The sequence below is a fragment of the Cebus imitator genome, unplaced genomic scaffold (genome assembly GCF_001604975.1).
Source record: "Cebus imitator isolate Cc_AM_T3 unplaced genomic scaffold, Cebus_imitator-1.0 Scaffold181, whole genome shotgun sequence".
NCBI classification, from domain to species: Eukaryota; Metazoa; Chordata; class Mammalia; order Primates; family Cebidae; genus Cebus; species Cebus imitator.
Genome location: NW_016107496.1, coordinates 3,783,142 through 3,793,634, shown reverse-complemented (window position 1 = coordinate 3,793,634; position 10,493 = coordinate 3,783,142). Strand labels below are relative to the sequence as shown.

The 10,493-nt window shown below is 46.6% G+C and overlaps 1 protein-coding gene across 1 annotated transcript in view; it reads right to left on the bottom strand.

Moving 5' to 3' along the window:
• Positions 1-9,395, bottom strand: part of ACVR1B (activin A receptor type 1B) — a 41,779-nt gene extending 32,384 nt beyond the window's left edge. Inside the window, exon 1 of the mRNA XM_017545856.2 lies at positions 9,210-9,395. Within this exon, the coding sequence (XP_017401345.1) occupies positions 9,210-9,300 (91 nt within the window). The 5' untranslated portion in view covers positions 9,301-9,395. The remainder of the gene's footprint in view (positions 1-9,209) is intronic.
• Positions 9,396-10,493: the final 1,098 nt, after the last annotated feature.

The window sequence follows — 10,493 nt, the reverse complement described above, 5'->3', positions numbered from 1 at the left end:
ATAAGAGAAAGGTGTTTGGAAAGCCAGCTCCACACTATATCCATTCTACAAACTGCCTTTCTGACATTCTACTTGGAGACAAACCCAACCCTAGAGAGCTGTTTAAACAAGTTCAACCTTAAGTCTCAGGTTAGAGAATGAAAGCTTTGTTCTCACTCAAAAGAGCTGTTTGATGTTTATGCTAAGGAGACCTGTCACTGCAACTTAATTTATGGCTGACTGTAAATACCTGAACATCTAGCAAGGGCCCACCTGCTCCCCAGGAGAATGTCAAGGTAAAACAGAAATGAGTGGTATCATTATGAGGGGGTAGGTCCAATGTTCCTGGGGCCTATGTGAGCAGACTCAGCTGTCACATTTAGGCAATCAGGAAACTGCATTTCTCCTTTGATTTCAGTTTATGATGAACATGTAATACCACTGTTTTGTTGAGTTTGAATAAACATACTACTTGTCATTAGAGCAGGGAAGGATATTTATCCTTGATATTTTCTTCCTGACCTATTTATTATACTCTGGACGAACGGAGAGGAGACAGCGTATGTCACAGTTTTGACTAGAAAAGGGATACGAATGATTGTTTCAGGCAATTGGGACAATGAAACAGGAAAAAAAATCAGCCAAACTCAGAATAAAACTAATGAGGTTGAGAGATCAAGTTCATCTGGCTGGAATAAAATGGGTAGGCGGTAGGATAAACAGATGAAAGAGGTGAGGTAGAAAGAGAGATTACCATGCTCCAAGTAACTCACAAATGTTTGCAGCAGTTTTTAAGTGAGCAGGATTAAAATATTATATATACAAAGAATATAATAAAATTAGAGCAAAACAGAATTGGAATAATTTACCTAGGATTTTACTGAAAGGATGGAAAAGAAATGAATGAATTCAATTAAACTTATTAAGTACTTAAAACATGCAAGGCTTTGTGTCAGGCCAAAGCCATATAATGAATAAGCCAGCTCCACGCACCAACTCTTTGGACACGGAGAGTGGGAGGAGAAGACAACTATAAACAGTGCAACTCCGCACTACAATACAGACTGACGGGAATAGCAGAGAGGATGGAATCACTGACCGGGAGCATACAAGAGGACGAAGGTCCCACACTGGAGGACGCTGGGTTTGGCTAGGAGGAGAAGTGGGGAGAAGTATTCCAGAGAAAAGGAAAAGGGAAGGTAAAGGGCTGTGAAAAATCTTAGCTATACTGGGTTCACAGTAGACTGACAGCTGCAACAATGTCAAGGTTCCAGCCAAACACAAGAACAGTAAGGAAGTCTAAGGCCAGATGAAGACTGACTGCAATGCTAAGCTAAGGGGTCTGAAGTTGATCCTAGAAGCCACACAGCCTCCAGGTCAGACAGACAGGGTGCGTTCCCAAAGTTAAATTCAGCAGTAGGATGGAAAACAAATGGGACGCTGAAGGCAGAAATCCTGGTTAGAAGGTCACTTTTATAGTACTCAACAGTACAAAGTTCAGTATTTAGAGCATGTTTTGGACTTGGATAGACTTTGGACCCACTGCTTAACTTCTCTATGCCCTAGTTTCCTCATCTGTAAAATGGGAATAAGAGCCCCTCAATGAATAACTGCAGAGAGTAAATGATATGATAGAGTGCTTAGCTTAGTACTTTAGTATACAGTAAACATTCAGCAAATCAGATGCTTTCACTACAACGGTCACCTGAACTCCTCATAGTCTGTGGTAGTTCCAACAAGCAGAAAAAGAGCCCATTTGTGTATAAAGTTGTTTTTGAGATAGGATCTCACTCTGTCACCCAGGCTGGAGTGCAGTGGCGCAATCATGGCTCACTGCAGCCTCAATTTCCTGGGCTCAAGCTATCCTCCCACCTCGGTCTTCCAAATAGCTGGGACCACAGGCATGTACCACCATGCCTGCCTAATTTTTAAAATTTTTTTGTAGAGACAAGGTCTTGCTATGTTGCCCAGGCTAGTCTCAAACTCCTGGCTGAAGCAATCCCCTATCCCCACCCCCACCTCAGTCTCCCAAAGTGTTGGGATTACAGGCAGGCGTCCGTGTGTAAACTTCTAAAGGGCAAGGACAGACTCTCTCCTCAGGATCCCTCTCAGCATTCAGCTTGGTGCTAGGCACGTCTTGGATATCAGAAATGAACACTGACTGATTACAATTCCATCTTATCTTCTACAAATATAAAAGGTATATGCAAACACACACCAAGACAATATATGAGGATGTGGGGCAAGGTGAGTCCTCTACTACCAAAAAAAAAAACAAAAAACAAAAAACAAAACAAGAAAATACTTCAATTCCCAGATTCCTCAATTCAAACATCCCAAGCACCTAAAAAACTTATTTCCAAAACATCCACAATCCCCTTTCCCCTCCACTCACTCACAATTATCTAGAAAAAGGCTATAGGCAGATGAAAGCCACATGTGGTCAAAGGACTTTTTTTGGGGGGATGAATTTTGCTCTTGTTGCCCAGACTGGAGTGCAGTGGCACAACCAAGGCTCACTGCAACCTCTGCCTCCCAGGTTCAAGTGATTCTCCTTCCTCAGCCTCCCGAGTAGCTGGTATTACAGGCATGCACCACTATGCCCAGCTAATTTTGTATTTTTAGTAGAGATGGGGTTTCTCCATGTTGGTCAGGAGGATCTCAAAACTCCTGACTTCAGGTGATCCACCCACCTCGGCCTCCCAAAGCACTGGGCTTACAAGCATGAGCCACCACGCCCAGCCTCAAAGGACTCATTTTTATTTGTGAGTGATGGGATGGCTGGGCACCAGGTCTGAAGTACCCTCATGCCTATCTTGGGGTGTTTCTCATTATTCCCCTCTTCTCTTTCACCATCACCATTTGACTCACCCCCACACAATACATACATTTTTTAAACCACCACCCATTTACCATTTCACAGTTCCTACAGGTCAGAAGTCCAGGCACAGCATGAAGAGTGCCAGCTAGAGCTACCTTCTCATACAGGATTGGGTCCTCTTCCAAGCTTACTGATTGTTGGCCAGATCCACTGCCTTGCAGATGAAGGACTGAGGTCCCCATCCTCCTAGCTGTCAGCTGGGGACAACTCTCAGCTCCTAGACTAGAGTTCGCCTGCGTTCCTTGCCATGTGGCATTGGGGATGGGCAGTTCACAACATGGATGTTTGCTTGCTTTCAAGCCAGCTGGAACATCTGATTTCCTTTGGTGCAATCTGCTGAGAAATCTCTCTGCTTGAAAGGGCTAGTTCAATCAGGACAGACCCACCATGATAACCTCCTTTAGATGGCTAAAGGTTAACTGATTGAGACCTTAATTCCACCTACAAAGACTAGCGTTTGACTGAATACCTGGTACAGGTGTGTGTACACCGAAGAGGAGGAATCTTGGGGGATTGAGGAGCAGAAGGTGGGCTGTGGTAGGCACAACTGCCTTATATTTTATACTTCTGTTGATTGTCCATCTCACCTGACAGAACTAAGCTGAGGGAAGGCAACTGTGTCTCCTTTGGTTTACTCCTGTATCCCTAATCCCTGTAACAACGCCTAGTATGACAGGTTCTCAATAAACACGTGACGTGTCAAGAGAACCTTTGGAGCAGGGGTCCCCAAACCCTGGGGTCACAGACCAGTACTGGTCCATGGCCTGTTAGGAACCAGGCCACACAGCAGGAGATAAGTGGCAGGCAGGTCACATCAGCGGTGGCATTAGATTCTCATAGGAGTGCGAAACCTGTGAACTGCACATGCTAGGCACCTACCTGGCATGTACCTCATGAGAATCTAACATGCTTGATGGGCCTGTTGATCTTTTTTTTGAGGAGTCTCACTCTGTTCCCCAGGCTGGAATTCAGTGGCGTGATCTCGGCTGACTGCAACCCCAGTCCCAGGTTCAAGTGATTACCCTGCTTCAACCTCCTGAGTAGCAGGGATTACAGGTGTGCACCACCACGCCCAGCTAATTTTTCTATCTTTTTCTTTTTTTTTCCTTTGAGATGGAGTCTCGCTCTCTAGCCCAGGCTGGAGTGCAGCGGTGCAATCTTGGCTCACTGCAACCTCCACTTCCCAGGTTCCAGCAATTCTCCTGCCTCAGCCTCCCAAGTAGCTGGGATTACAGGTATGCGCCACCATGCCCAGCTAATTTTTTATTATTAGTAGAGACTGGATTTCACCATGTTGGCCTGGCTGGTCTCGAACTCCTGACCTCAGGTGATCTGCCCATCTCTGCCTCCCAAAGTGCTGGGATTACAGGCGTGAGCCACCATGCCCAGCCGTGATGTGTCTGATGATCTGAGGTGGAACAGTTTCATCCCAAAACCGTATCTCCCCCACTTCCCCTGCAGAAAAATTATCTTCCATGAAACCAGTCCCTGATGTCAAAAAGGTTGGAGACCGCTGCCCTAGATCACCATGGTAGGTATTCATCATGCATATGTTTAGTTTGCAGTCTGGAAATGGGACTTTTAACTGTATTAAAATTCCAGTTTATCTCTACCACTTTTGTATACAGATCTAACAAAATATAGTTAGTGCAAATTTATGTGTAACCCCGATATCAACATTCATGGTACTTTCCTGGTCACTGCTGGCCATGCACAGAATAAAGAAACATGCAAAACACCCACCACATGCGTTCTCAACTGAGGTCAAACAAGGCAACACCCTGCCTTCTTGTCTCAGCTGGCACACTGTAAACAAGTATCCTTTCTGCAGTATATTTAGTGCCATGCTTTTCATTGATGAATTCACTGTTTAAATGGTGCCCACAAGTAGAGCTGAAGTGCTGTCTAGTGTTCCTCGGCACAAGAAGATAGTGATATGTCTCACGGAGAAAATACATGTTAGAGAAGCTTGGAGGCTGGGCATGGTGGCTCACGCCTATAATCCCAGCACTTTGAGGGGTCGAGGTAGGCAGACCATGAAGTCAAGAGATCAAGACCATCCAGGCCAACCTGGTGAAACCCCATCTCTACTAAAAATACAGATATTAGCTGATGTGGTGGCACACACCTGTGGTCTCAGCTACTTGGGAGGCTGAGGCAGTAGAATCGCTTGAACCCAGGAGGCAGAGGTTGCAGTGAGCCAAGATCGCGCCACTGCACTCCAGCCTGGCAAGAGATCAAGATTTCATCAAAAAAAAAAAAAAAAAAAGAGAAGCTTGGTTCAGGCATAAGTTAATATTGCTGTTGTCAGTAAAGTTCAACGTTAATGAACCAACAACATGTATTAAATAAGGTGTCTTTAAACAGAAAGCCAGGCATAATAGCTCATACCTGTAATCCTAGCCCTTTGGGAGGCCAAGGTAGGAGGATCATTTGAGCCCAGCCTGGGCAACAAGTGAGACCCCATCTCTACAAAAAATTTTAAAATTAGCCAGGTATGGTGGCATGTACGTGTGATCCTAGCCACTTGGAAGGCTGACACAGGAGTATGCTGGATCCCAGGAGTTCCAGGCTGCAGTGTAACAGTAAACAATAAAGATTTCAAATTTATAAAAAGCCACTCCAGTATTCTAATTTAACCTTCAAAAATAAAGATGACCTAAAGCACCACGAACTGAGAATTCCATTCCACCTCAACACCCTGTGCTCCTGAGTTATTATGAGAACAGACTGCAACCCAATTCAACTCATGTTCCAAAATGCAACAAGCAGCTTCAACAGGACATGCTGGAAGAAGCAGCACGTCTCATCGTTTACTGATTCATATTTGGTAGCAAGGTTACAATTAGCTCACCGGTGGAGAATAAACCTATTTATAACACGGCAGTCCACCTGAAAGACATAATCATCTAAAAAGGTTCTTAGAGGAAAATAAAGTGCAGGTTCTTCCTGTACTGATTGCAGATTCCCAAGGTCCTTTTGGATAAAGTCCTCAGTCTAACCTTCCTGTGTTCACAGTCACCACTCTGGCCACTTCTCAGCCTCCATGTTCTTATGTAACATTTACATAGTGCCATAAACATTCCCAGAGTTGCGTAAGAATTAAAACGTTGCCAAACCAATAAAGCCTAAAGCAGGTCACTCCCTCCAGACTGTCTTTGATTAGCACAGGTATGCTGCCTAGTTGAGGAAGAGCCTGCCAGAGACAGAAATTAACTTGAGGAAATCTGAAAGGGGTCTACAAAAAAGCACAAAAGAAAATTAGCCACACTGTGACATGCTGTACATCTATCAATCACAGAGTATGTTTTTCTGCTCCAGAAGATAAAAAAGTAACTCAACATTGCTTATTCACTGAAGTCAGAAACCGTGTCTAAAAATACCTCCCCGCCAACTGGCTATCAGTAAGTCAGTCTCACAAATGTCCCAATAAGAGTGACATAAAATATTTCCTTATTTTACAGAGGGAAAACTGAGGCAGTCACAGAAAGGTTAAGTTACTTGTTCAAGGACAACTTGTAAGGAAGCTAAGTTCTAGGGCTGAAAACCAGCCTCCTCCCTCTATCTGGCTCCAACCTTAACCAGAGTAGCCATTTTAATATGTTTTATCACATCTGTTCTAGGAGCTGTTTAAACAAAACTAATCAGAGATCCTCTACAAGACTGCACTTCCACTGTACTTACAATCCATGTCCACTCAACAAAACTACAATGCTTGGCTTGAAATTAGATTTTTAGTCTGCTCACAAAATTTCAAAATGTTCCTATGAGAATGTCAAATGTCTTTTTTGTTGCTTTTGTCTTAAGAAATGAATGTCATGTTCTCTTGCTACTAATTCAATTTTACATTTTTAAATACTAATGTGAAAATTCCAAAGCCAGGCCTTAAAACATGTACACCTATCAAACAAATGCGATTTCTAACTGAAACTCATTCTCCTTATCACTGGCCTTGTGCTAAGCCCCAGTTAATTCATTAATGAATAGAAATGCCTATCCCTTACTGCCCTCACAACACGTTCAAGTATCAGGCATCAAAGCTGCCTGACTCTGTCACTCCTCCAGCCGACGAAGGGGAGCACTATATAGGAAATGCAGGGCAGGGGAAAAAAATCAACTTCTTGTTATCCCGCAGCCTCTATTTTCCCAGAACTGACGTTTTACTTTAAGCCTTTTGCAGCAGTGGTCTCCATAGCATGCTCTATTGGCAACTAGACGTGTCCCGGAAAAAACTGTAGTGTCTGGCCAAGAAGTTTAAAGGCCCTGGAGAATGTTTGCTGGACACACAACCTAATTTCCAATTTACCAAAAAAAGAAACGAACTCCCTATTTTACCCACCCACCTTAACCCCCGCAAACATCCAGTTTAGGAAGGTTACAAAAAAATGAACTCTGCCCCATTCAGAACTAGTTGGATTATCAGTTAAACATTCTTAACTAGGCTTATAGCCAGAAAAGCCCCACAAACACTACATCAAATCAGCAGGGAAATGACTGTTAAAAATCCTGGATATATTAGGGGCAGGATAAAAATTCCTATGTGAGGAATTTAAAGATTTATACATACACACATAAAATGGCAAACCTACAGGTTCAATCACCCCCCCCCTTTTTTTTTTTACTCCCCCAGTAGAGAACATTATGGTACACATTCCAAAAACATGGCCCTTAATAAGGACCTATGAACATCCTTAATCATGCAAATCATTATCTCACCACAAATGTCAAGCTCTGTTCATATAGCTTCACCATGTTTCTCAAACCCAACAGCACAGACACCTAAGCCACAGAGCAGTGAGGCCGAGAACACACACGAGGTGCTTAGGAGAAGCATTAGCCTGTGAACAAAGACCCCGCTGCACAGGCTCCACCACTGGGAACAAATATCAAAGCCGGAGATAATGAACTTGTTTTTGAGACTCCAAAGTGGCATGGTGTCTCTTCTTGACTGTCTGGTTTATGAAAGACGACTGAACCCACCTGAGAATCATTATTTTTAGTGGCGAGGAGAGCCACAGAACACACCTGATCTCCCACTGCTGGAAGGTTAGGGGCTGCTGAGAAGTCAGAGCAGCAGGCTTTGTACATCAGGAGCGAATACAGTCCTGATCCTCTCTCCCAGATCCATCTGTGGGTCAATAATCGCTTCAATATAACTGCCAAATATAACCTTCATCTGCTACCCCAAGGCCAAAACACATTCGCCACGACTCTCTTAAATTAAATATTTTAGGGTTTCATCTGCTCTTCTCAGCCCCCCCAAAGCCTCATAAACAACACAGCCAGCGGAGTGTCCCGCAGAAAGGTACCCGCTTCCACAGAGAGGAGGGTGGGGATTGGAAGGTAAGGGGTGTGTGTAAGGGTGGGCGGGCTGGGAAGAGGGATCGTGTAGGAAGGTAAATAAGTACTGACCAAGGGCCGGTGATACAGTCCAGTGGTGGGATCTTTAAATAATCTTGGGGGTTGGAGGCAGGTTCTAGGATTTCACCTGAAACGCATCCACGAAGTGATTAACTGAATGGGCCCCCCGGGGTGGGGTGGGGGAGGCGAGGAGGAAGGCAAATACACCTAGATTGAGATCAACCCTGGAGGAACTCGGTTCCACAGGGTTAGGGATTCCAAAGCCAAGCTCCAAAAAGGTTTAGGGGCCTCTTCGTCCCACTTCCTCCAAATAGCTTCCACCGGGCATGTGTGCCGGAGGGCGGCGCGGGGGGGGACTGCCCCACTGAACTCAAGGGATTGAGTGAAGGGGAAATGTGACTCCCTTTCCCAGAACAGTAGGGAGGCAGGGGAGGGAGGGTAAAAAACACAAGTGCAGGACCTGAAGGAAAGGTTAGAGACCCCTTCCCCTACAGTCTGAGGTGAGCGGGCTCTCAACATCAGGATACCTCGGAAAGGCAAAGACCCCACCGCCCGAACCCCACAATCTTGGCGGGAGAAGGACGCCCCCCAGGAGCATCTGGAGGGATGGAAGAAAGCCCCCCGCCCCTGGACACAGTGAAGGGCAGAAACCATGGATCTCCAAACCTTGGGGCTGGAAGCCCAGACTCCCCTCTATGGAACATGAGGGCGCTGGGAGCGCGACCCCTGAGAGCTGCTCGAATCCAGTTCCGCCTGGAGCAGGGCTCGGGTCCCCAGGGGCCCGGCGTGAGCTCCGTCGCCGCCGGGCGGCCGCGCCTCGGAGGTTGGGGAAGCTGACTGGGGGTCACCCCGACTCCTCCGCGCCCCCCGCCCAGCCATATTGTGAGCGCGGGGAGGGGGCGCGCTGTAGCCCAGCGGCCGCGGCTCGAGGCCTCGCCCTCCCCCGGCCCTCTCCATCCCAGCCCCCGCCCCCAGCCCCGGGACTCACCCTGGATCCCCCGGGGCCCGGACCCGCCGCTGCCGGAGAGCAGGAGGACAACAAGGGGGAAGAAGGAGGAGGCTCCGGCCGACTCCGCCATAGTAACCGCCGCCGCCGTCGCCGCCGCCGCAGCCCAGCAGCGCCCAGCGCGCGCGCGCGCCTCCGGCGCCTCCCCTCCTCCCGCGGCCCGGCTCCCGCCTCCCTCTTCTCCGCCCGGCGCCGGCACGTGCGCTCCCGGCGGAGCCGGCGCCGCGGCCGCCGCGCGCGCCCCCGAAGGGCGGGGCCGGGGCGCGCGCGGGCGCCCGCCTTAAAGGGGAGTGTCCCTGCTAAAGGAGTGGGCGGGGCTCGCGTCTCGGCCAACCTCGCGGATGGGTGCGGAACCTGGCGCGGAGGAGGCCGGAGCCGAACGTGCAGTCTCCTCCCTCCCCTGCATCCCCCGCTGCAGAATTATATTATCAGCGTGGATCCCCCGCCCCAGTCGAATATTCTACGAATCCCGTGCGTGTTCCAGTTCCTCCATTCCTGCGCCTAGGCTTAAGTCCCCCGCGCGTCCCCCGGAATCATCGCTGCGGTCTCCTAACTGGTTTCCCTTTGGCCTTGCCCCGTGCCAACCTCTGGACGTCGCAGCCCTGTGAGATGGAATCGCGGCACGCTCCTTTTCAGAACATAGCAAGGCTCCTTACTGATGACTCTCAGTCTGGGTGAGGGTGCCGTGTGAGACATTCTGATTGGGCTGGTAGGTAGAACCCTTTTGGTAAACAATTGGCATTATGCTTCAAATGCCTTAAAATATTCATATCCATTTACCCAGTATTATCCCCTGTCTTCAAGAAATAATAAGAGGACAGATGTTTATGCAAAATGTTAACTTGCATATTTATCATTGTAAAAAGGTGGAAACTAAGTAGACAAACAATAGAAAATGTTAAATTATGGCCCATCCATATGATGGAACATTATTTAGTAATTTGAAATCATGTTTACAAAAACTAATGACATGAGAAAATGTTTGCGGGATGTTAAATTTAAAAAGCAAAATGCAAAACTGTTCACAGTATTATTCAAATTGTATTGATAATATGTATTTATAGGAAAAAAAGACTGGAAGCATATTACCCAATAGTAACAGACAGTAGTTATTGCCAGCTGTTTTTTTTTTTAACTTTTAACATTTCGATAATTTCTAAATATTTTTCAAATAAATGTTATTTTTAAATCTAGAAAAAAATGACTAAAAAGGTAAACAAATCACTGCATATCTTTCTGAAAAGAGTTGTTTTTTTTTTCTTTTTT